The 27,596-nt window shown below is 38.2% G+C and overlaps 1 protein-coding gene across 1 annotated transcript; it reads right to left on the minus strand.

Annotated features, from left to right (window-relative positions):
- Positions 1-3,915: 3,915 nt before the first annotated feature.
- Positions 3,916-12,434, minus strand: CCDC110 (coiled-coil domain containing 110). Its single transcript, XM_047772375.1, has 7 exons — positions 12,267-12,434; positions 11,859-11,963; positions 8,932-8,987; positions 8,605-8,670; positions 7,002-7,112; positions 6,843-6,902; positions 3,916-6,174 (listed from the first exon to the last, which is right to left on the minus strand). Exons 1-7 carry the CDS (start codon positions 12,274-12,276, stop codon positions 4,066-4,068), a joined length of 2,517 nt encoding a protein of 838 aa, XP_047628331.1. The 5' UTR covers positions 12,277-12,434; the 3' UTR covers positions 3,916-4,065.
- Between the last annotated feature and the right edge of the window lie 15,162 nt (positions 12,435-27,596).

Below are 27,596 nucleotides of genomic sequence, written 5' to 3' on the forward strand. Positions count from 1 at the left end.
GATGTGAAAATCAGAATGTATAAGGGTTGAAGTATTCTTCTAGACCTGTATTTTTCCCAATGAAGTGGGAGAGAGACTGTGTCAATATAGATATATACCTGGCTTTTAAAAGGGTTGCAGGAGCTCCGTAGTGGCCTAGTGGTTAAGGATCAGTGTTGTCACTGCTGTGGCTCCCATCACTGCTGTGGTGCAGTGTCAATCCTTGACTGAGGAACCTCCACATGCCACAGGAGCACCCTCCAAAAAAATGTGTTTGGGAAAGACTTTTTCAGTACATTTATTTTTTTACTTCTATTTCTTTCCCATCCTCAGTGCTTTCCCTGCTCAGGCAACCCAGAATTTTACCCTCCAGATTAAAAAATGAAACATCTTGTCTCTGAACATTAGAAGAGCTACCTAAGGAATATTGGGTCTACAAGAGTAAGGTTCTTATTCTGGCATTATCATGCTGGTAAGAATAATTCTGGTTCTTATCCTGGAGGGCTCTGTAGGCTAAAGAGTGGCTCTCTGCTTATACATCTTAAAGTGAAGATTGCCTGGTCAGTAGCCTTGTACACATAAACTCATAGTTACTGGCCACTTCTTTATAGCTGGGGGAGATTTGGTGGGGAAACATATCTACATATACCAGCTATCTAGAAAAATCAATATTATGTTCTGTCTATTCATAGGACTTTCCAAAATTCTCAAACTTGAATACCCCCAATTGGCTCCTGGCCAAGACAGAGTAGCAGGAACTGGATTTATACTTCTTTAAGGAATTAGAAACTAAACAATTGTTATATGCACAAAACATGCATAATAACTCTTTTAGACACTGGACATAGCTCGCAAGACTGAGCCATGAAGAAAAGGAAACAATTGAGGTGGGCTCTGCAATTGCTTTTTGTCTGGAGGCACTTTGGGACCGGAGAGGATGGAGGACTTGCGATTTTTTTTTTTGTCTTTTTGCTATTTCTTGGGCCGCTCCCGCGGCATATGGAGGTTCCCAGGCTAGGGGTCGAATCAGAGTTGTAGCCACCGTCCTACGCCAGAGCCACAGCAACGCGGGATCCAAGCCGCGTCTGCAACCTTCACCACAGCTCACAGCAACGCCGGATCATTAACCCACTGAGCAAGGGCAGGGATCGAACCCGCAACCTTATGGTTCCCAGTCGGATTTGTTAACCACTGCGCCACGACGGGAACTCCAGGACTTGCAATCTCAAAGTATAGATAGGAGCCTCACTGAGTTGAAACAGAAATTGGAACCTAAGGAATCTAAAATGGTTGGAATTTGTGGGGTAGAGTTCTAGAGAGGAAAGAGCTACATAGGAAAAGAGTTCAGAAATCCACATAGGAATCTCCTTAACTCTGCTAAGGGAACTCCTAACATATGCATGAATATGGTTAAATTCCATAGGCAGTACAAAGAACAACATGGGCTTCTCTGGTAACTGGTTCCTGGAGCTCAATCAAGGCTGGGAAGTTCCCCCCTCTCTGCATTCAGGTGATTCCAGAGGATCTAGAATAGGTTAGAGGTTATTTAACACCCTAACAGAATTTTAAAAAACAAGCCTCAAAAGGATCACATTGAAACAGAAGTAATGTAATGCCTAATGCAACCAATTCCAATCATCTGTCAAGGAAAACAACAAAATTTGGGCAATTAGCAATGTAAATTTCACAACAATTCATCTTGCAGTAAAAAACTACTAGACATGCCAGGAAGCAGGAAAATATGAGCCATAACTGGGAGAAAAATCAGTCAATGGATATAAACCCCAAAATGGTAAAGAAGATGGATTAGCAAATAAGGACATTAAAATAGCAATTTCAACTATGTTAATGTTTTTAAAGGAAAATCTGAACACAATGGGAAGAAAAAGCAAAGATATAAACAAGAACCAAATGAAAAATCTGGATATGAAAAATAAAGTAACTAAAATGAAAATCTTCATTAAGTGGGATTTACAGCAAATTGGCATTCCAAAATAAAAAAACCAGTGAACTTGGAGATACAGTAGTAGAAAGTATCCAAAGTGAAACACAGAAAAAAGACTGAAAAGAAAATGAAAATAATTCCAGTGAGCTCTAGGACAATATCAAATGTTCTAACATATGTGTAATTGACTCTCAGAAAGGAGCAAAGAAAAAAAGATTTAAAGAAATAATGGCTGAAAATTTCCAAATGTGCTGAAAATTATAAATCCAAATCCAAGAAGCTCAGAGAATCACAAGAAATCCCAAATTATCATTGTCAGAAGTGAAAGATGGGACATCACCACAGGTTCTCTGGACATTAAAAAGATAATAAGGAACCTATAAACAACTTCATAGCAATACATTTGAGAACTTATAGGAAATGTACAAATTCCTCAGAACATACAAATGATCAAAACCGACTCAAGAAGAAATAGAAAATCTGAATGGTTCTATATTAATGGAATTGTTTTTGCAGTGTAAAACCTTTTCATTTAAAAAACTCCAGGCTCTCTGGTGAATTATATTATGTATTTAGAAAGAAATAATATCAATAATACCAATTCTACACTAATTCTTTCAGAAAACAGAGGAGGGAACACTTTCCTGTTGGAAAACCTGGTCTCATATTTTCCTGAATATGAAAATTCCATATTTTCCTCAGGATTTTCTTGAACGTCAGAATCAGATAAAGACATTTAAAGAAAATAATAGACACCAATATCCTGAACATAGAAGCAGAAATCCTTAACAAAATATTATCAAATTGAATCCAGAAATGTACGTCAAAAGGATAATACATGATATCTGATGAAGTTTATCAGGAATTTAAGGTTGGTATAATGTTTCAAGATTAATCAGTGTAATTACCATATTTACAGATTAAAGAGGGAAAAACACATGATCACCTTAAGATGCAGAAACGGCATTTGACAAAATTTGACATTTATTTGTATAACAAGCAGTCTTGGAAGCTAGAGATAGTGTCTCCTCTGGAGCAAGACAGGTATGCTAACTGTCCTGTATAATAAAGGTAATGTTTCTGTCTAGAACAAAGGGCAGGCATGCTTACTGTACTCATAAAAGAAATGGTTTCCTAACCCAGAGTTTCTACTTTTTTTTTTTTTTAAGGTCCGCACCCTCAGCATATGGCAGTTCCCAGGCAAGGGGTTGAATCGGAGCCGCAGCTGCAGGCCTATACCATAGTCATGGCAATGTGGGATCTGAGCCACATCTTGACCTACACCACAGCTCATGGCAACATTCTTAACCCATTGAGTGAGGCTAGGGATCAAACTGCATCCTCATGGATCCTAGTTGGGTTCGTTAACTGCTGAGCCACAAAGGGAACTCCCAGAGTTTCCTCTTTTAATACAACCACTATGTAGCCTTTTTCATGTTGCCTATAGGAATTGGGGCTTGGAGAACCAGTGGAAAAATGATGTTACTTTGGCTACCACTCTTGCTGTGAGCAACAAGCTATCCTTTGTCTCTGACCCAGGGATTTCACGTTTTCCACTAGACCCATGAAACCGTGTCAGGCTACATATTAGCTTACAAGTTTGATAAAAATCTCAGACTGTTTATAGTTCCTGACAACATAAAAATATATACCTGATGCCAGTTTTTAATTAAAAAATCAGTCTAATCAATTATAAGGTAATTATAATCATATGTAAAAGTGAATATAAAATTCTTCTGTTGGGAAAAAGGTACTTGGACAAAGGATTTTGAAACATTGATCTTAGAAATTTATTTACATGTCTTGGATGGAAGCAATTGATACAGTTTACTTGGAATTCCTGTAAAAAAAAGAAGAATTTTTTTAAAGGTAGTACTGCTGTGTGTGCTTCAGGAAAATAATAATTAAAAAAAAAATCTCTGCTTGCTGCCAAAGTTGCTTTGAGCATGCACAATACCTGGAAGTAGTATAAATAAAATAACATGAATTTCATCAAAAGAGCAAAATCTCTGAATAATTTCACTGTATAAGAAACCAGATACAAATCTTACAAAACTAAATTGTATTCACCTTAAAAGTTTCCTTATTACTGTCCTCTGGCTAATGCCCAATAGGCTAAATGAGTCTTCAACACATTTCTACTAATCCACTGTGATATACATACCTTTCAAACCAGGAGTTAAAGGCTTACTCCTAGAACTAGAGGTGTCCTCATAAATATCATAGTTGTCAAAATGGAGTTTCTCTCTTCTTGAAACATAACCCATTTTTGATAGGTCAATATGCTGACTACAGATTTTTTCACTTAGATTTAGATAGACTCTTTGAAGATTCTGCATCTCAAATTCCAAGGCATCCCTTTCATTTTCTATACTTCTTACATAGTTTTCTAAAAGTATTTTGTCTTCCTCAAGTCTACTGATGCTGTTTTCAAATTTTATACTTTCTTGACTATGTTTTTTTAATTCCTCTTTTAGGATCTGATTATCAGTTTTAATTTCTATTACCATTTTTGATAACATTTCGCATTCATTGCCCATTTCTGACAAACTATTCTTATAAATATTTGCTTCTGATTTTGCATTTTTTATTTCTTGGAGAAAATTCTCTTCAGTGGTGGATTTATATTTTTGAATATCCTCAATTTCTCTTTTCATCATTTCTCTTGCAGTGGTAGATTCTTGTAAGGTAGTTTCAAGATTAAGCTTTTCATCTTTAACTGTTTCTATTAATTGAAGAAGTGTCTCTTGTTCAGTTTTTGCCAGTCTTTCTTTCTCCTTTAGCTGCATTATCTCTAGGTGGTTTTCTTTTAGTTCATTTTCAAGTGAGCCTTTTTCCTTTAGAAGTTGGTATGTTTTCTTCTCTAATATTTCCTTTTCTTCTTGTAGCAATAGAATATTTGTTATCATTGATTCCATTTCTATGCTCAGTCGCTTATTTTCATTACTGACAATGGCCATGTCACTTTGAGTTTTGTGTTCCTTACTTTTTAGTTGATCTAATGTTTCTATCATTTGTTGCTTCTCTAAAGAAAGTTGACTATTTTTTTCCTGTAGGGTTTTATTTTGTCCTTGAAGAATATTATAGTTACTAATTATTTTTTTCAATTCGTTAAGACATTCTTTGCTATCTTCTTCTGTTTTAATTAACTTGGACTGAATAGTGTTCTTTTCTTCAACAAGATTCTTAAGTTGCTTTTCATATATTTCAATTTTCTGTATCAGAGATTGTGTGGTAAAGACAAGAGGTTTAATTTTGGACTTAAGAGTTAGGTTTTCATTCTCTAGTTTCATTACGTTTTTCTGGATGTGCATAGACTCTTTCAGGTAGTTCTGTAAGTACTGAATTTTTGCAATACACTGCTCAGTAACAGAATTGGCTTTGGATGTTTTCTCATTTTCACATATTATTGATCCTTGTTTTACTGCAAATGGTTGCCTTTCTTCATCTTTCATTTCACATTTTGTTGGGTCAAAGAATGACAGTGTATGTCTTGGAATTCTAGAATGGAATTTTAAATCTGTGATACTCTTGTCAGTGATAGGAATTTCTTTATTGTTTTTCTCATTCTTTCTCCCTCTGTTTATTTCACTCCTAGATAATTTTCTGCACTTCCTACAAAAATTCACGTGGAATTTTGACACTGTTTCCCTGAGAGGGAGTAATTTGTTGACTAATGCCTCTAATTCCAAAATTCTCTTTGATTTTATATCTTCATTTAAGTTAATCTCAATATTTTCTTCCTTAATAAAGTTAATTTTTTCCTTGTGAATGGGGGACAGGTTATAGTTACCATTGTTTGGAACAGCTTTTAAAGTTTGAAGTTCATTTGTAAGTGCAAGTTCCCTATCATGTGACTTTTGAAGCTCTTCCTTCATTTGTTTGATAGACTGGCAAATATCATCTAAATTTTCACAAAATCCATGTTTGAGAAAAGGCATAGTAATTCTGGACTTATCCAGAATTACAGTATCAGCTTGAGACATCCCGTTTTGAGGTGTGTTAGGTAGAAAATTATAAAGGTTATTATCATTTTTCAACATGTCAGAGTTTTCTGAAGCTGAATTATCTATTGAGGTTCTCAGAGTTAATATGTCCTTGAGATGTATCTGGGATGGAATATTTACACCTTGAGAGAGACTGTTAACGCTATCGCTGCTGAATTTTTCTTCCACTGAATGAAGAGTCCTAGAATCCTCAAAATGATGAATTTTCTCCATAGAAAGGGTTTCTTCTTGATTCCGTATAGGCTAGTAACAATAAAAGGTACACTATAAATGTACTGTCACTTGCTATTTCACCAGCAAATTAAGATAATATTTTGTGGAGGATTTATTTTTACCATCAGAATGAACATTTTATCCATTTCTGCAGCAAAGAAGCCTAACAAGTATGATTCATTTTCTCCAGAAAATTTAACCATTCTTTAGAGTTCTGTAACTCTGGGTCACAATTTGCTTAGAAATTGCACCTATTTCCTTAGGGGATGGTATAGAAGGGGAAGGGCTAACCCCTCAATTTCAGAAATGGAAATTCAGCATTTCTCAAGAGACCATCAGAGATAGGTGGAGAAGACAGGTAATAGGTCAAAGGGAAGTTTAAGGAAGCGAAAATTTCCACGTCTGCTATTTGTCAACCTTAGTTTGGCTTCCTAGTTTCAGATGAGTCTAGGGCTATAGCTGTGCTGGAAATGTGGGTTCTAATAAGTGTAGATAGAATGACTCTAGCTTGGACCTGTTCTGGAGAATTCACTCTTGGTCTAAGTCACTCCTAAAAGTAGAAAAACTCTTAAGTGGACAGAAACGCTATAAAAACTTCCTTGTATTTCAGTTTGCTTTGTATCTGGACTAAGTCAAATGCCCCCCAACACTTTCCTAAGAGAAACTAGAAAATTATAGAAATACAGAGGTAAACGCACGTCTTTTGTGGCTTTTAGGACAGGACTTTCCTTATTTTCATCTCCGACAGCCCAGTCACCCTGTGAAGAAGGGGAGAATGTAAAGGTGACAGTAAACTGGTTGTAGAAACATTTCTGATGTATCTATATATAGATATGATTTTGTACCAAATAACATACCAAAGCCTTTTCATTGCATGTGCCGAATACTAGATTTTTTTCTGAACTAAATTGTGGGTTTTCGACTTCAATAATACTTTTGTTCAATATCTCACTGATTTCAGACTGCACCTTTAAAAGATAAATGAAGAATGTTAGACTTTGAGTTCAGATTTATAAACTTATGAATGCATAATAATAATAAATATTTATAGTTAAAAATTATCTTTAATTTTTCTACCAGTAAAAATTCTTTTCCATCATATAAAATATAATTAAATATATTTAATTTATTGTAATCTGTCATTGAAGGAATCTTTAAGTGTGCCTTTATTGTATGATTATAAAATCAGAAAGGCAATTTAGGAAAACAGTAAAATCTTATGAATAAAAATAATTTTAGATGTTTGATTTTTACATTGTTGAATAAATCAGAGGTCTTTGATCTCTGTCATCAGGATGGAATCTGGTCTGTCAGCCTCGGGAGTATTTTATCTTCTCTTCCCATTTCCCTGCAGTTACTTTGAGTACAGGGCTATTAGGATGAAGTTTATATTGGGTCTTTAGTGAATATGCGTTGTGTTATATACCCCTGATAACCATGCCCTATCCTTCTGTTAACACCACCCCTTATTCCTTCTGGATAAAATCCATGTGCTTTTTTGTTTTTTTGTTTTGTTTTGTTTTGTTTTTTTAAGGGCCTGATGTGCGGCATAAGGAAGTTCCCAGGCAAGGGGGTGAATCGGACCTATAGTTGCTGGCCTATGCCACAACCATAGCAACGCCAGATCTGAGCCACATCTGTGACCTACACTGCAGCTCACAGCAACAATGGATCCTTAATCCACTGAGTGGGGCCTGGGATCGAACCCACCTCCTCATGGATACTAGTTGGGTTCATTTCTGTTGAGCCACAGGGAAGTCCTCATGTGCCTTTGTTAATACAAATCCCACTTCAGCTCCAAGAGATGGGCATGGAACTCAGAGTTAACCAGTCAGGGTTGGCTCCCTTTGAATAGTGATTGCTTCAGCATTGCATGTGGGGCCATCGGAATCAGGCCAAGAACTCAGTATAAACCATTAAGAGAGAAAAGCACAGCCTCTTCTCTGTCTGATTAGAGTCTGAAAGGATAAAGGTGGAACTTTTAGCAACCCTTTTGCTACCACATGGAATCCGAGAAGCCATAACTGTCAAAAACAGAACTGAGATAAGGCGTGAGGCTGGTTTCCTGAGGGTGTGAGTCCTGGTCTCATGGATGAAGCCCTCCCCAAGTGAACTGTCCTTAGGGTTTTAGTTGCCAGAGCTGATAAGGTACATTTTTCCCTTAGTGGGTTTGAGTTGGATTTTATATCACTTATAATGAGAGTCCCTATTTGTAGATGATATTATATAGGTAGCATTTTAAACATATGTTCTAAAAAATCAGTGAGTGTTACTTCTATTGGCTTATATCCAAATACAAGTATAACAGAATGTACCCAAATCTTGTGTCTAGAATAGGTTGTGGCCTCTATTTTATTACATTTGCTATCAACTGATCAATTGACTCGTGACCATTAGCTTAGAAATGTAGAATGATAGCCTAAGTTTGGGTATTTTCTACATAAATTAAATGAAACTTACCATGCTAACATTCTGTAAAGTCTGTATTCGGAGAGCCTGAAATGATTCCAGTTGATGCTGAAGGGCCTATGACAAAATTATACAAGATACAAAATTGAACATTTTTAGGTAGGTGAACATATACTTTGTTATGATTATAAAAAACAGCCCCCAAAGTCACCTATTACAAGGACCATGTGAGGGTAAGGTGACTCACGTTCTTAATCTTTCTTGCTCACTCTCCATTGCATTTTGATGGAAATTTTTGTGGAAAACCCGTATGTATTTAGGAAGTACTCTAAGAAAGATCAGACAGGTTTTCAGAGAAAACAAACTCAAATTACTCACTTTCAGTGCTGATTGCGGTTGGATTTGATTTTCTGATTCTGATGTGCAGCTGTATTCTAAAAAGCAAAATTGAAAAACTCCATGATTTAATTCTTAAGTTTCATTTTTAAACAACATTAATAGAAAGCAGTCTCCTAGCTTTCTTGGATGATGAGGTAGAGATAATGAAGTGATGGATGGTCACACTGGGAAGAACCCATTGCTAGCCACATAATGAGTTTAAGAAATGATGCTCACTTGACTTATAATACTTTACCTACTCGAGATTTCAATAGTGTAATAGTGGTTTTACTTTTACAATAAACCACTAACTTTAAACATCAAACTTAGAACTCTCAGAAACTCAGATATCGTTTCTGGGATATAAACTACATTGGGGAGGGGGTAAAGAAACTAACAATTCTCAAGTTATGAGAGACCCTTGGCAGAGTGCTATATAGGTCTCAGCATCTATGAAACAGCCATATGAAGTTTTTCTTCCTTGACGTGGAAAACAGTTTGCATTAATAGAACATAATTTTTGTCATGCTATTGAGCAAAAAGTGCTATGAAGATCTGTGTGTTCCTTCCTAGAAAACAGATTATAGATCTGAAGCAGGGGAGAGACTGTATGATTCTTGCAAATTTCCTGATATACATTCCTTTAAAAAAATTTTTTTTATTCTGGTTGATTTATAATGTTCTGTCCATTTCCGCTATACAGTACGCAGTTATACACACACACACATTCTTTTTCTCATATTATCTTCTATCATGTTCCATTGCAAGTGATTGGATATTGTTCCCTGTCTATACTCTTTTTTCCCAATGTTAGACAACTTCTTTTGGAAATTTTCATAAAAAAATTTTAAAAGTGTGTCCTGAATGAAATGAGAGCTGTGTTAGAATGTTCCCTCAGGCTGACAGTTTCTGCTATAAGAAAAGGGTTTATTTTTTGTTTTAAGAGGTCAGCACATCTTTGGAGCAACGGTCTCCAGATATTACAGAAGCTGGTTGAAAGTATACACCCCCCACCAACCCCATTACGATCTGACCCTCATCACTGAGAAAGCAGCTGTGGTTAAGAGCCTGGAGCCCTTTGGCTAATTGAAGAATCTGCCTTCATCACAGGGCAGGGATGGATCATGAGTCCATCTGGATATTGCTCAGCTTTGTATATTACTGGGAATAAAATGTAGTTAGAAATGTTCATCTAAGGGAGATAAGAAAGAACTCAAGTGAGGTCTGGATCAGTCCAGCAAGGCATCCCAAAGTTTCTCAAACTCTAAAATAACCTCTTCTGATGCACTCAGAGCAAAATGAAGATCAAAAGGAATATATAACCTAGAATCCCACAATCCAGAATTACCTGTTGCTAACTTTAGGTACTCACCCTTCAGTCAGCTGGTAATACACATATGTGAGAAAAAAATAAATGATTTTGGAGTGAATCGGGTCAGCGTTCTTTTGGTCAGTACCTAGGGAATGGATCACTTGGTGACAATTGAGTGTCCCTAAGAGGACAGAGAGAGGAGAGGGCACAAAGTCACCCTTCTAATTTTGCCTTTGTTTTAGGCAGGAGATCCCTGCTGTCCTTGATAGAGCATGACTTGGGATATCTCTCACTTATGGCATCCCTGTCCTTATGCTGGCTATGCTCTAGCACGGAAGACCGGAACTCTTACACAAGCAAATTTTGCATGTAACTTCTATGAACGCTGGCATTTTTCTCTAGGGCTTTTCATCCTGCTTAGGTTCCAGAACAATCACATGGTCTTGCTAAATTAATGTCCCTCAGTTTCTTCTGACCTTAAATGCTCTCTGAAGTGCTGAGTTGTCTCAGTGTCTAAACTCTCTGGGAGGACTTTCTCCCCAGCTGGAGCTTCCCATTACCCTCCTATTGCACAGGGACACCTGCCTGTCCCCATGCAGGTGGGGCTCACAAGATTGGAGAGGGGGCGGTCAGCACACTGTCCTGCTGGCTTCCACTAAGGTGTGGCTCATCCTGGTGGTCCCTGGGCCTCCAGTTGTCTTGTGTCTTGTCTGTGAGGGTGTAGCTGCTCCAGCCCTTCTTTTGGGGTCCTTGACAAGACCTATATGAAGGTCCTGGATTTGGGAAGGTGGCAAATCCTGTGCTGACCTCAGGTCTCCACCTCACCGCTTTTCCTGGCACCTCTGCCTCTGGGTCACCTGCATGTCCCCTATGGGTTGTGAGCAACTGTAAGATCACAACGTGGCCCATCAGTTTAGATGTCACCTTCTGCCCACAGTACTCTGCTACTCCCCTGGAGTGTCATGCTGAACACCAGCCCCCTCTGAGGTATGCAGCCTCCTAAGGCTTCTCTCCAGGGAATGAGACTCCAACTTCAATGTTCTCAGATCCCTCCTGGCTGGGTATTTACACACATCTTATTCATGATTTCTATGGAGCTTAAAAACTGCAGCTCTTTAAAAAAAAAAAAAACAATTTTTCTTTTTTTTTAACAAAATAGGACGCTCAGCTGTGTTTCAATCTATCATTTAACATTTGGGCCTTTTTTTCCTTTAATTTTTTCTTAATTATAGTTGATTTACAATGTTCTGTCAATTTCTGCTGTATAGCAAAATAACCCAGTTATATACATAGTTATATATATATATAATTTTACTTTTGTATATAACTATATATATATATATATATAAACAACCTCTCTGTGCCTGTTTCCCCACTTGTAATAGGAGGAGAATGGTATACTGACTTCATAGGGTTGTGAAGATTAGATAAGTTGATAGATTAAAGTGTTTAGAACAATATCTGGCACAAAGTAAATGCCAGATAGCGGTGATAGTTTATTATATGAGTAGTTAGCGGAACTACACCAGGTGGGCAGTGGATTTAGTGTACTGGCTGCCTGTAGTAAAAGGCAGAAACTTCACTGCCATCCGAGCCTTGACCTAGAAAGTTTTACCTTTTTCACTGCCACCATTTTCCTTTACCCCTTCAGAGGAATTCAGGATCTTGGACGCTGAAAGGAGAACGCAGGCCACTTCATCCTCTTCCTCAGGATGCTTTTCTGTTGGGAGAAGAGGCAAGGCCTGGGGATTCGGGACGCGGGAGCCCTGAGCCGCCACCGGAGGGCGCGCTGGAGCCACGCTGGGGCGGCGGGACGTGGCTCCCAACCCAAAGACAGGCGGGCGGGGGGAGGGAGGCGGTGCTTTCCGTCCCGGGATGAGCGAGCTGTGCAGCGAGTCTGCAAGATCCGCACTCCGGACAGGACCCGTGTGGAGGGAGAGGCGGCCGGGGAGGCGGCGCCCTCCACTACCGGTCCACTTCCCAGACCGTCCCCCCAAAGGCCGACTCCCGGCCTGGCTCTTACCTGGGCTCATTTCTGTTGCTCAGGCTCTCTTCCCAACCGACTTCCCTAACCCCCGGCATTCTGCTCGGTTGCTTCTGGCAGCCTGTTGCTTGGTAACGTGGTGGCCGGGACTCCTCGAGCGGCAGTGGCCCGCGCCTGGGTGGGGGGTGGGGGAGGAAGAAGGTGCGAGTTGAAGTCGAGGGTCCCGAGTACCTGATGTTCGCCCTGCCAGAGCTGCGCGGTGGGAAGGTCCCAGCTATGCTTTGCCCCCCAAACCCAGAGGCAAGTTCATTAGGACGTTTCTCCCCTCCTCTTTCGTCTCCCCTGCTGACCCAGAACTTCATCGTGAGCAGACTCTGATTAACACAGTATCTGTTAGACCGAAGCTGTGTGGAGAGAGGGGAATGTTTGGGGACACACAACCCCCCAGGAACCTCCCTTTGTCTGATCGCCATTTCGTTGTTTTATTCTGTTCTTGTTTCAATGCATCCCTCCGATTAGTTTCAGCGATTGGGGGTTCAAAGTGTCCTAGACCAATATTGTGAAAGGACTTATGTTTGCTGTGCTTAAAAGAAGACCCCTCTTTCCAGTAATGAGCTTAAGATAACTTGAAATGTACACAAACGGAGTTCCCATCGTGGTCCAGTGGTTAATGATTCTGACTAGGAACCATGAGGTTGTGGGTTCTATCCCTGGTCTCGCTCAGTGGGTTAAGGATCCGGCATTGCCGTGAGCTGTGGTGTAGGTTGCAGACATGGCTTGGATCTGGTGTTGCTGTGGCTCTGGCATAGGTCGGTGGCTACAGCTCCGATTAGACCCCTAGCCTGGGAATCTCCATATGCCGCGAGAGCGGCCCTAGAAATGGCAAAAAGACAAACAAACAAACAAAAAGTACACACACATTAGAGCTGTCGCAGAATAGATCTTCATTTGTAGAACATGCTGATTTCCTATACACTTAGATAAACTGCCTGCCAAAAGATGGATGTTGTGCTGAAAGCTGGAGCTTGTTCAGCTGAGAACTGGTTGGCATGATGTGTCAGTTAGAACTTAAATAGAGTTCTTTAAGTAAAAGATTTAAATGAGTATATATTATTTAATCTTGTGAGAACAACTATTACAGATAGAATATAAAATTATTGAAAATTCAAAATTTAAGACCCATAACAAGTTATGGTTTTATGAACTAGGATAATATTTCATCTAAATTTTCCAAAAGTATAGAGGAGGTGTAAATTATTAATGCTGGAACTGGAAGTTCTTATTTCCTGCCTTGGTGTCACACATCACCTGTACTACTTTCTCATTGTGGAGAGGCTTTCTGTTTCACTTGCCTTCATGTTAGATAGATGGGGGCACATTTCCTGTCAGGGGATATGCTTTCTCTTTCCGTAGTTGTTGGCAGTCCAACAACTGCCCTGAAAATGTCTGCTTTATTTTTTATTGTGAGCTTCATTGCTAAAAGTTGGAATTAAAATCTGTACTGCCAGTTTTTTTTTTTTTTTTTTTAATCTGTGAGTCACAATATTTCAGAATCTTCTAGTGGCTCCTCTTAGAGAACCCATTTTCACCTGTTGACTAACAGCTGCAGATTCAAGAATCTGGAACAAATTCAAGAGCTTGCACAAAAACAAGCTAGTCAAATCTATTCTTAGCAATTTATTACCAGACTAAAATACTTTGGTGTTTTTTAGCTTCAGAAGATCTTTTTAAAAATCTGAGATCACAAGGCTATCATTAATCATAGCTGAGATCTGTAGTAGTGTGAAAAAGTAACCAAACCACTCCTAAAATATAACAAATTTGGGCAGTTATCGTAAGGTCAGTGCTTTAGTCAGAGAAGCACTGTGTTGGTGACTTAGGAAGTCTTAGATGGGTAGTGGGCCTTTGATGGCTCAAAGGCTTGGTGCAAATGCATATCCACAGCAGGCTTCCTCTATGTTTCTTACAGAATTAATTTTAACCTAATTTTGTCTATATAGGAGAAGGAACCCCACAAGTCACTAAGAATAGCCACTAGCTTTGGCTCTTAGGAATTTGATTGCTGCTTTAAGGGGACTTATAAACGTCAGTATAATGGGGATTCTGAGAACGTGAGTTGATGTACCTATATGAAGTCTAGTGTGCTAAGGGATAGACATAGAGAAATATCAGGATAGCCTGAGAAGGAATAGATGTTAGGGAAAGAGATATTTTTAGGATGGTGTGGAGTACTTGAGCATGCTTGCAGGCTGAGAAGAGTCAGAGATTCAGAAAGGTTGGGTGGGAAAAATAAGTTGGAAAGAGAACTTGAGGAATAGAGCATGGGCATGGGTTGGATGAAGAAGACAGACGGGCTCACAGTCTTTTCAAACTCGAGAAGTTCTGACCATTCTTCAAAGGTGTTGGAGAGCTTTCCTCCCTTTGACCAAGGCCTGAGCAAAGGGGAACGCATGGCGTGTAGGTCAGATAAGTGCTCTGTTTGTGGAGTTCCCTAAGGGTATGTAGGTGTTTATTGGTTTGAGTAAATATAGCAGTCAAAGTCTCTGTAGCTTCTTCAAGACTTTAGTTCAGATTGAAGTATGTGACCCTCTTCTTCCTGATGCAAAGCTGCTTTATGCTTTTTAGATACTGAAGAAACTGCACTAATTCAGGCCACTCAGTCACACATTAGTAATAACAGTGTGTGTCTCTTGCTATATAAAGATACTTAGAATATGTAATGAGTTTTTTTAAATGATTTTAATTTTGTTTCCATTATAGCTGCTTTACAGTGTTCTGTCAATTTTCTACTGTACAGCAAGGTGACCCAGTCACACATACATATATACATTCTTTTTCTCACATTATCATGCTCCATCATGAGTGACCAGATATAGTTCCCAACGCTAAACAGCAGGATCTCCTTGCTTATCCATTCCAAAGGCAATAGTTTGCATAATGAGTTTGCAGTAATAAATCCATAGTCCTTGCTTGACTTCAGCTGTGAGCTATGACATGAGTCAGAGGTGGTATTGGTGACCAGGGAACAAAATGAAACTTCTAAATTGAACCAGGAGCCTGGCCACACTGACAGCATTCCCTCACTAAATGGAATGATCAGTGAGTTAACACTAATAAAGACAATGTCAAGAACAGATCAGGGACTTTTGAACTGGTAGAGGTATCAGGAGTCATCCTGTCCATCTCCCTTTTTCTGCAAATAAGAAGTTGAAGTCCAGTTCCAGAGCTGCAGTTAAAGTCCAGTCCTTTTATTTTTAAAAATTTTTATTTATTTATTTATTTATTTTCTTAGGGCTGCACCTGTGACATATAAGAGTCCCCGGGGTAGGGGTCCAATCAGAACTGTAGCTGCTGGCCCATACCACAGCCACAGTAATGTATGATCTGAGCTAGGTCTGTGACCTACACCACAGCTCACAGAAACGTCAGATCCCTGACCACTGAACGAGGCCAGGGATCAAACCTGAGTCCTCATGGATACTAGTTGGGTTCATTACCACTGACCCACACGGGAACTTCTAGAGTCCAGTCCTTATCCAGAGCTATTTTCATGACAGTCTTCTTACTTACTCTTTACTTAAATCATTACTTAATATTTTTGTTATTCCACATTACCTTTCCCTAGCACTCACAGAAGAGATGGTTTTTATTATAAAGAGGCAAATATAGACTGTAAGTTAATGTTGAAATAAATAAAACGATACAACAGAGAATTATACTAATGTTTAGAATTCATAGGTTTATAGAGTCCCAAGCCATATTACTTATTAGTAGGGAATATTAATGAGTCTAAATGCTGTTTTTAACTCCTAGTTGTTTGGCCCTGTACCAAAGTTAAACTCTCTGAAACTTTTTCTCATCTATAAAATATTTGTTTGACAGAGTAGCGAGGAAAGAAATCATGTATGAATGTGACCAATGTTATGTCAAGAATTTTGTAAGGGGGGTTCCTGTTATGGTGCAGTGGCAATGAATCCAACTAGTATCCATGAGAATGTGGGTTTGATTCCTGGCCTCACTTAATGGATTGGGGATCCGGCATTGTGGTGAGCTGTGGTGTAGGTTGCAGACTTGGCTCAGATCCCGCATTGCTGAGACTGGCTGGTACTGTAGCTCCTATTTAACCCCTAGCCTGGGAACTTATATATGCTGCAGGTGCAGCCCTAAAAAAAAAAAAAAAAAAAGAATATTGTAAGCATTCCATTAAAAAATACATAACAAATAAAATGCATATAGGCAATCAAGGGATCTTAGTTCTCTTTGTAGCTACAAGATTATGATGTAGAGTATTGCCAGTGAGTCTTTGGTGGGGGCAGGTGGCTTGTGAACTCATGCTTTTAAAATTGTCTTCCTCAAATGAAGAAAAGTTCCAGTGAACTTCCTGAACCTGATCAGTTTTAGTGTGAAATGTCAACTCTCCTGAAATCATCAGGAATAGGAATTGAGTTCTGTGACTCCTCCAATTTGATACAGTTGTACTCATGTAATTGGCCCAAAATTTCCAACACCAAAGAACAATTAGCAGGAATAAGGACACAGTTTTGAATCTAGGATTAAATGGTGAGATGTATGTATAATACTAGTTTGTTAGGTGTTTACTTACATATTACTTAATAGGAAATGTGTTAGATATTTTTGATACAAATTACCTTTATTCATTCCTTACAACAAACCTGTAACTTAGGGATTATTACCCTAATTTTATAGTTGATGAAATTGAGGTCCAGAGAGTTTTCATGATTTCCTTATATCTTATAGCTGGAAGATTGCAGAGGTTAGCTTCACTTCAGCTCTGCCTGTGTCCAAAGCTCATTTTTGTAAGCTCTGAAATCTGGTGCAAGTTAAACTGCAGTGGAATCTAGGAGATAATTTTTACAAAGCTTACAGAGGGCTTTGTTGTTCCCATGAAAGCCTTATAGTCATCTTAAAGGAAAATCTATTAAATCTCTTGTGCAGAAGTAATGAGAAGCAGCACAGGGAGATCGTCTACAGCATGGAAGCTAAAACCCGACCACCCACAGTCAAATTCTGGCTCTACCATTTACTGCAGGACAAACCTTGGATATCCTCATCCAAGGTTTCAGTTTCCTCATCTGAAAAATGGGAAGGAAGATTATCTGCCTCACAACGCTGCTGTGAAGATTGGATGAATTAATATCTGTAAATTACTTAGAACAGTCCTTGGTACATAGTAGAAGCTATGTAAGTGTTGGCTGTTGCTATTGTATCATCAGTGATCAAGCATTTTCCAGAAAGGGAACTCTTGAAACATTTAAATAAGAATGAACACTCCCACCTATGTTGTTTATTTTGGTCTTGTCCATTTCTGATCTTAGGAATCTATCTAATAGATTAATGATAAATACACATTTATATTAATAGTGTTCTTTTAAAAAATAAAAAATAAAAGCATCACTCAGTGATCTGTGATAACCAATATGAGAATGGGTATGTGTGTATGTATGGCTGAATCACTTTGCTGTATAGCAGAGACTAGTGCAATGTTGTAAATCAACTATAGTTCAACAAAATTTAAAAAAAGAATAAAAATAAATAAAAGTAACAGCATTCACATAGCACGTAATTTGCTTATTTGACTTGTGATTCTGTGGTTCACAATATAGTTATGGAATTGTGCAAACCAAGTTAAAGACTCTTCAGTCTAGAAGAGGCTATGAGACACCTCTTGCTAAGTTTAAACACCTTCTCACCTTCATTAAGTTTCACAAACAGAGTACTTATCTGACCTAAGTGCCTTGGTTAGGAGAAGATGCATTTCTTATTTCTGGCCTTGGTCAGAGAGTAAAAAGCCCTTGATCACTGCTCCAGAATAGCCAAACTTCTCCAAGTTCAAAGAGACTGTTAGCCCCTCTTTATTCTCCTGGGCCCAACTCATGCCTGTTGCTTTATTCATCAGGTTCTCTTTCCAACTTTTTTTCTTCTATATCTAGAATTCCTACTATGATAGGCATTCCTTTAAGGAACTGTCTCCAGAACAAAACACAAGTATTTGGCATAAACAGGGGCAGTAGAAAATTATTCAAATTATTCGTGTTTGTTAGCAGGAATTAGTCTTTTGTATTGGCTGGCAGAGTGAGCATTGATCAGAGAATTGGGATCAAGGGCAGTATTGGCAAGGAGGAATGAAAAGGTTTGCAACATGAAGCAGTGTTCTGGAAGGGTCATGGTTGGCAGCTTTGGGAACTCAGACAGCAGCATCTGGAGCCCAGGTGTGTGAAGGGGCAGACGGAAAAGCACGTGCACCTGGGGCACAATGCAGGCAGGCTCTTGCATGTGACATTGGCAGCAGAACCTCAGTGCTTTATTGAACCACAGATAGCTGTGCACCTTGGCATACATACACATGATGGGTAATTCACACATCTGTGTTTTTCAACCCCTCAACTGCAGAAAAGAAGATGGAATTGGAATTTGGTCTCATGAGAGGCAGTTCTGAAACTCACAACATAAGTTTCTCTTGGTACAGAAATAATAACTTGTATATACTTCTTCACCAGATGAATAATTGAACAGAGAAATGAATGGAGTGATTTTCAACCCAAACACATATTTGGAATTTTATGGAATCTTAATTTAAAATCTTTACATTTAATACTTATGATAGGGAAAGCAATTAAGTTTTAGGAGCAGATATTGTATTATTCTTTGAATAATGGTTAATATAATTGTGCTCTGGGTTTTCATAAGATGTGCTGACATGCTTTATTCTTAGAGAAAGGAAAAACGTTTAGACATTCTCTGCATACTTGGACAAACTTTTCAGGTAACTAAAAAGACAATGTTTATATCTCATTTTATGTTCTGAAATGAGCAATTAGTAGTATTACTACAAAATTTTACCTCTTCTCTTCCAATTTGGATGCATTTATTTCTTTTGTTTGTATAATTGCTGTGGCTAGGACTTCCAATACTATGTTGAATAACAGTGGTGAGAGTGGGCATCCTTGCCTTGTTCCAGATTTTAGTGGGAAGGCTTCAGCTTTTCTCCATTGAGTATTATATTGGCTGTGGGTTTCTCATAAATGGCTTTTACTATGTTAAGGTATGTTTCCTCTGTACCCACTTTGGTAAGAGTTTTGATCATGAATGGATGTTGGACTTTGTCAAATGCTTTTTCTGCATCTATTGAGATGATCATGTGGTTTTTGACTTTGGTTAATGTGGTGTATGACGTTGATTGATTTGCATATGTTGAACGCATAAAGAGGTAAAATTGTCACTGTATGCAGATGACATGATACTATATATAGAAAACCCTAAGGACTCAACCAAAAAACTACTTGAACTGATCAACAAATTCAGCAAAGTAGCAGGATATAAGATTAACATTCAGAAATCAGTCACATTTCTATATACTAACAGTGAAATATTGAAAAGGAATACAAAAATATAATACCTTTTAAAATTGTACCCCCCAAAATCAAATACCTCAGAATAAACCCGACCAAGGAAGTGAAGTACATATGCTGAGAACTATAAAACATTAATCAAGGAAATTAAGGACGATTCAAAGAAATGGAAAGATATTCCATGCTCCTGGGTTGGAAAAATTAATATTGTAAAAATGGACATACTACCCAAAGCAATATGCAGATTCAATGCAATCCCTATCAAATTACCCCTGACATTTTTCACAGAACTAGAACAAACAATCCAAAAATCTATGTGGAACCACAAAAGACCCAGAATTGCCAAAGCAATTCTGAAGAACAAAAACCAAGCAGGAGGCATAACTCTCCCAGACTTCAGGCAATATTACGAAGCTACAGTCATCAAGACAGTGTGGTACTGGTAGCAAAACAGACAGACCAATGGAACAGAATAGAGAACTTAGAAATAAACCCAGACACCTACGGTCAATTAATCTTCAACAAAGGAGACCTGAATATAAAATGGGAAAAAGACAGTCTTTTCAGCAAATGTTGGTGGGAAACCTGGACAGCCACATGTAAATCAATGAAACTGGAACACACCCTCACACCATGCACGAAAATAAACTCAAAATGGCTTAAAGACTTAAATGTAAGACAAGATACCATCATAGTTCCTGTCATGGCTCAGTGGTTAACAAATCCGACTAGGAACCATGAGGTTTTGGGTTCCATCCCTGGCCTTGCTCAGTGGGTTAAGGATCCGGCATTGCTCTGAGCTGTGGTGTAGGTTGCAGACACAGCTTGGATCCTGCATTGCTGTGGCTGTGGAGTAGGCTGGTGGCTACAGCTCCTATTGGACCCCTAGCCTGGGAACCTCCATATGACGCACGTGCAGCCCTAGAAAAGGCAAAAAGACAAAAACAAAACAAAACAAAAAACAAAACAACAAAAAAAAAGCAAGACACCATCAAACTCCTGGAAGAGGACATAGGCAACTCATTCTCTGATATCAACCTTACAAATGTTTTCTCAGGTCAGTCTCCCAAAGCATCAGAAATAAAAGCAAAAATAAACCAATAGGACCTATTCAAACTGACAAGCTTTTGCACAGCAAAGGAAACCATAATAAAACCCAAAAAGACAACTTACTTACAGAATGGGAGAAAATAGTTTAAAACTATGCAAAGATAAGGGTTTAATCTCTAAAATAGACAAACAACTTATACAACTCAATAGCAAAAAAACCCAACAACCCAATTGAAAAATGGGCAAAACACCTGAATAGACATTTCTGCAAAGAATATATACAGATGGCCAACAAGCACATGAAAAAATGCTTAATATCACCGATTATTAGAGAAATGCAAATCAAAACTACTAAGAGGTACCACCTCACACCAGTCAGAATGGCCATCATTAATAAGTTCACAAATAACAAATGTGGGAGAGGGTGTGGAGAAATATGAACCCTCCTGCACTGTTGGCGGGAATGTAAATTGGTACAACCACTATGGAGAACAGTATGGAGGTACCTTAGAAAACTATACATAGAACTACCATATGACCCAGCAGTCCCACTCTTGGGCATATATCCAGACAAAACTTTCCTTGAAAAAGAGACGTGTACCCACATATTCATTGCAATACTATTGACAACAGCCAAGACATGGCCACAACATAAATGTCCATCAACAGACAGATGAATGGATTAAGAAGTTGTGGTATACATACACAATGGAATACTACTCAGCCATAAAAAGAACAAAATAATGCCAATTGCATCAACATGGATGGAACTAGAGACTGTCATACTAAGTAAAGTAAGTCTGAAAGAGAAAGACAAATACCTTATGATATCATTTATATATAGAATCTAATATATGGCACAAATGAACCTTTACACAGAAAAGAAAATCATGAACATGGAGAATAGACTTGTGGTTGCCAACAGGGAGTGGGAGGGAGTGGGATGGATTGGGAATTGGGAGTTAATAAATGCAAACTGTTGTCTTTGGAATGGATAAGCAATGAGATCCTGCTGTATAGCACTGGGAACTATGTCTAGTCACTTATGATGGAGCATGATAATGTGAGAAAAAAAATGTATACATGTATGTGTAACTGGGTCACCTTGTTGTATAGTAGAAAATTGACAGAATACTGTAAACCAACTATAATGGAAAAAATAAAAATCATTATAAAAATAGTATTACTACAAAATTTGAAGAAATTATGATAAATTAACCATTTCTTTTAGGAGCTTGATCATATGAAGCATTCTAATTAGCTTGAAAATGTCAAATTGTAAATATAGCCAGTGTACTCAAAAATCCACTTTGTTATGCCTAGTGTTCAACATCTCTTACTTGGCACGTACTCAACTAAATATTTATTGGGTGCTCTCCAACATGAATAGAAGCTTAAGACAGTTATCTTGAAATAATCATGTTGATCAGGTAATGTTTTATTTACTTGAATTATCTGAATACTCTTAATCTTTCTTCAATTTTCTTTTTTTGCTTCAGATTCAGATGGCATAGTATAAACAAAAAAAGAACATTAGGCCATGATGACATGATAATAAAAAGTAATAGTTATAAGTGGTAGTCTTCTTTTGTTTTTTGTTTTGTTTTGTTTTTGTCTTTTTGCCTTTTCTAGGGCTGCACGTGCGTCATATGGAGGTTCCCAGGCTAGGGGTCCAATAGGAGCTGTAGCCACCAGCCTACTCCACAGCCACAGCAATGCAGGATCCAAGCTGTGTCTGCAACCTACACCACAGCTCAGAGCAATGCCGGATCCTTAACCCACTGAGCAAGGCCAGGGATGGAACCCAAAACCTCATGGTTCCTAGTCGGATTTGTTAACCACTGAGCCATGACAGGAACTATGATGGTATCTTGTCTTACATTTAAGTCTTTAAGCCATTTTGAGTTTATTTTCGTGCATGGTGTGAGGGTGTGTTCCAGTTTCATTGATTTACATGTGGCTGTCCAGGTTTCCCACCAACATTTGCTGAAAAGACTGTCTTTTTCCCATTTTATATTCAGGTCTCCTTTGTTGAAGATTAATTGACCGTAGGTGTCTGGGTTTATTTCTAAGTTCTCTATTCTGTTCCATTGGTCTGTCTGTTTTGCTACCAGTACCACACTGTCTTGATGACTGTAGCTTCGTAATATTGCCTGAAGTCTGGGAGAGTTATGCCTCCTGCTTGGTTTTTGTTCTTCAGAATTGCTTTGGCAATTCTGGGTCTTTTGTGGTTCCACATAGATTTTTGGATTGTTTGTTCTAGTTCTGTGAAAAATGTCAGGGGTAATTTGATAGGGATTGCATTGAATCTGCATATTGCTTTGGGTAGTATGTCCATTTTTACAATATTAATTTTTCCAACCCAGGAGCATGGAATATCTTTCCATTTCTTTGAATCGTCCTTAATTTCCTTGATTAATGTTTTATAGTTCTCAGCATATGTACTTCACTTCCTTGGTCAGGTTTATTCTGAGGTATTTGATTTTGGGGGGTACAATTTTAAAAGGTATTATATTTTTGTATTCCTTTTCAATATTTCACTGTTAGTATATAGAAATGTGACTGATTTCTGAATGTTAATCTTATATCCTGCTACTTTGCTGAATTTGTTGATCAGTTCAAGTAGTTTTTTGGTTGAGTCCTTAGGGTTTTCTATATATAGTATCATGTCATCTGCATACAGTGACAATTTTACCTCTTTATGCGTTCAACATATGCAAATCAATCAACGTCATACACCACATTAACCAAAGTCAAAAACCACATGATCATCTCAATAGATGCAGAAAAAGCATTTGACAAAGTCCAACATCCATTCATGATCAAAACTCTTACCAAAGTGGGTACAGAGGAAACATACCTTAACATAGTAAAAGCCATTTATGAGAAACCCACAGCCAATATAATACTCAATGGAGAAAAGCTGAAGCCTTCCCACTAAAATCTGGAACAAGGCAAGGATGCCCACTCTCACCACTGTTATTCAACATAGTATTGGAAGTCCTAGCCACAGCAATTATACAAACAAAAGAAATAAATGCATCCAAATTGGAAGAGAAGAGGTAAAATTTTGTAGTAATACTACTAATTGCTCATTTCAGAACATAAAATGAGATATAAACATTGTCTTTTTAGTTACCTGAAAAGTTTGTCCAAGTATGCAGAGAATGTCTAAACGTTTTTCCTTTCTCTAAGAATAAAGCATGTCAGCACATCTTATGAAAACCCAGAGCACAATTATATTAACCATTATTCAAAGAATAATACAATATCTGCTCCTAAAACTTAATTGCTTTCCCTATCATAAGTATTAAATGTAAAGATTTTAAATTAAGATTCCATAAAATTCCAAATATGTGTTTGGGTTGAAAATCACTCCATTCATTTCTCTGTTCAATTATTCATCTGGTGAAGAAGTATATACAAGTTATTATTTCTGTACCAAGAGAAACTTATGTTGTGAGTTTCAGAACTGCCTCTCATGAGACCAAATTCCAATTCCATCTTCTTTTCTGCAGTTGAGGGGTTGAAAAAACACAGATGTGTGAATTACCCATCATGTGTATGTATGCCAAGGTGCACAGCTATCTGTGGTTCAATAAAGCACTGAGGTTCTGCTGCCAATGTCACATGCAAGAGCCTGCCTGCATTGTGCCCCAGGTGCACGTGCTTTTCCGTCTGCCCCTTCACACACCTGGGCTCCAGATGCTGCTGTCTGAGTTCCCAAAGCTGCCAACCATGACCCTTCCAGAACACTGCTTCATGTTGCAAACCTTTTCATTCCTCCTTGCCAATACTGCCCTTGATCCCAATTCTCTGATCAATGCTCACTCTGCCAGCCAATACAAAAGACTAATTCCTGCTAACAAACACGAATAATTTGAATAATTTTCTACTGCCCCTGTTTATGCCAAATACTTGTGTTTTGTTCTGGAGACAGTTCCTTAAAGGAATGCCTATCATAGTAGGAATTCTAGATATAGAAGAAAAAAAGTTGGAAAGAGAACCTGATGAATAAAGCAACAGGCATGAGTTGGGCCCAGGAGAATAAAGAGGGGCTAACAGTCTCTTTGAACTTGGAGAAGTTTGGCTATTCTGGAGCAGTGATTAAGAGTATTAGGCCATGATGACATGATAATAAAAAGTAATAGTTATAAGTGATAGTTTCCAAGGAGTGAAATCAAATCTTGTTCAAAGGACAACTTGACAAAACTTTTGAAATTCATGTTTTTAATAGAAGACTCCTAAGGCTCCATTCTGCCTATCTTGGGACATTCCCATATTGGACAAACTTTAGATTATCTCATGTAGAGATCAGTAAACTGTTTGCAGGTCACATTAGGCATTATCTTTACTTAGTTTATACAGGAGCAAACATATGTGATAATTACAACTTTTTTTTTTAATTCAAATGGTCATCCTATTGATAGGGAGTGTAGCAACTCAAAACTGGGGTGCTGAAAAAGCAAAAATTTAGTTAATCATGAGTCCAAAGTTCATAGGTTCCCAGTTCTCAATCACAGATAGTTTCATTGATCATTGCTAGTTTTTAAAAAATTATTATTAAAGTATAGATGATTTACAGTGTTTCATCATGTTCTGTTAATCATTGCTAGTTTTAGTGAGTTTGTAAATATAAAATAGTGACTGTTTCTAAGAAAATATGGTTGAGTTCCCTTTGGTGCAGCGAGTTAAGGATCCAGCATTGTCACTGTGGTGGCTTGGGTCACTGCTCTGGTGCAGATTCTACCTCTGGCCTGGGAACTTCTGCATACCACATGTGAAGCCAAAAAAAAAAAAGGGGGGGAAAGTATCTTTGTTTATGGAATGAAATCCTACATAACACCTGGTGTGAATTCATTATTAAAGAGCAAATGCTAGTATAGGGGGAAATTTTTTAAAGCATTAGCTTGCTTTAAAAAAATAATTAAATCTTTTCCATTTTTTTTTTTCTTTTTAGGGCTGTACCTGCAGTACAAGGAAGTTCCCAGGCTAGGGGTCAAATTGGAGCTGCAGTTGCTGGCCAAAGGCCCAACCACAACAATTCCAAATCCATCTGAGCTGATCCTGTGACCTGTGCTGAGCAATGCTGGACCTTGACCCACTGGGTGAGGCGAGGGATCAAACCTGCATCCTCATGGATATTAGTTGAGTTCTTAACCCCCAAGCCACAATGAGAACTTCAAATCCTTTCCATTTTAACTTGATAAATGTTCAAGTACACGGTGAAAACCCTGTACTTCATATATTTTAAACAATTTTTATATTGTATTCATTTCTATTGATTAATTCTGTCATAAATTCCTCTGCATGTTTACATTTCTAGATTTAATTGTCAAAAGAATAATTTTTATTAAAAATAATGAAGATGCAATTTTAGGGAATGCTTTGCAAGCCTTAGTCATATAGACTAAATGATCAGCTTTAAGCCACATCTCTCCTGAATTTCAGATTAGAACTGTACTGCTCCTTTTTTGAAAAACTGTACTATTTTTTCTCTTTATTGAACATCTCAATAGTAAGGAGCTCACAATGTACTCTACTACATATAAATATGTAAAATATAATTGTAAGGAAGTACTGTGATGTGTAGCATAAAATATATATTAATGCACAACTTAATGTCTGATGCACACTTTTTTGTCATGAGGCTTTCATTCTTATTTAATTTAGCTTCTTTTTGATATGGTACATATACCCCAGACTGTGCTTCCTGACTTATAGAGATGTGGTTTTACCTTCTCTGGGTAACACCTGCTGTGGGTGTGGGGGGGGAGGGGCAGAGAGGGGACATGGTGGGTGTTAAGTGCTTTTCCAACAGCTAGTAGGTATTCCTCATCATAACTCCACTTTTATCCCCCAGTCCAGAAATACTGATGCTGTCAATTCCCATGTCTTTTCAAGATGCTGGAGAATAAACTGAGTTGGTTTTTAGTTTTCTCCATTACTGCTTTGGATTTTAACTTTCTCAAGTTTCTGAAGCCAGTTACCATTCATTTGCTCTCTAGCTTCCAAACTTTTAAGATTATGTCCTTCCCAGAAAAAAAAATTAAAAATAACATCTGAACAAAAAAAGTAATGTATTAGCTACATTCATTTCTTTGATTTCAAATTTCCTATTTCCTATTTGACTAGCTCTGTGAATGGATTTGTGTTTTGGTGCAAGGATTCCAGTTTCAATCTCAAGTGCCTTTAGGGGCTGGGCAGGTGTTCTGACTCCTCTCACTGGTTCAAAACCCCAGACAGGTCAGGGTCAGAAATAATTGGTTTATTTTGGGAAGATCCCAGAGCAGTACAGCTTTGGCCTTATTTTATTTTCCATTTGGGACACTAGGAGAATCCTTGCTCCAGGCCTAGGGACAGCAGCTGCAGTAAGGTAGAAATGACTTTGTGATAAAGTGTTAAGACAGGACCTGGGACAGTCCTCACCTCCCCAGCTTGCTGGGTCCCGTGGTTTTTACTGAGAGGACACATTCATAAGTTCTCAGTTGCCCCCAGGGATAAGCAAAGGAAGTAGGTTAGACAGGCAAGTCAGAGGCATTGCCATGGGGCCACCATAGTGAGAGGTAAGGTGAGAAAGCAGAGCCAGGGGCCAGATAGTTTTCATGTCTGAAATGCAAAGGATCTTTGACTCCAGGGAAGGTTAAGCTGAGACTTTGGAGGTGGTGGTAGAGGTTGGGGTTGTTGCCTGGTTCCCAACTAGGTTGAGAAAACAGACCACAAGTGGAACCATGGATTTAGGCAGAGAATATAAGCAGAACTCCAAGATCCGAGTAGCCAGCACCCCCTTCCTCAGAGAGGGCCCTAAATGTCTCTTCCTGGAGAAGCCATCTTGGGAAGGAGAAGGTGGCAGTGGAGAGCCTTGAGAATATTAGATGTAGCCTTGATGGAGTCTGAACCTTGACTTTGAATATTTATCTGAAAGAGACATTTAAAATGAAAGAGACTA

This window comes from Phacochoerus africanus, chromosome 3, assembly GCF_016906955.1.
Source record: "Phacochoerus africanus isolate WHEZ1 chromosome 3, ROS_Pafr_v1, whole genome shotgun sequence".
Lineage (NCBI taxonomy): Eukaryota > Metazoa > Chordata > Mammalia > Artiodactyla > Suidae > Phacochoerus > Phacochoerus africanus.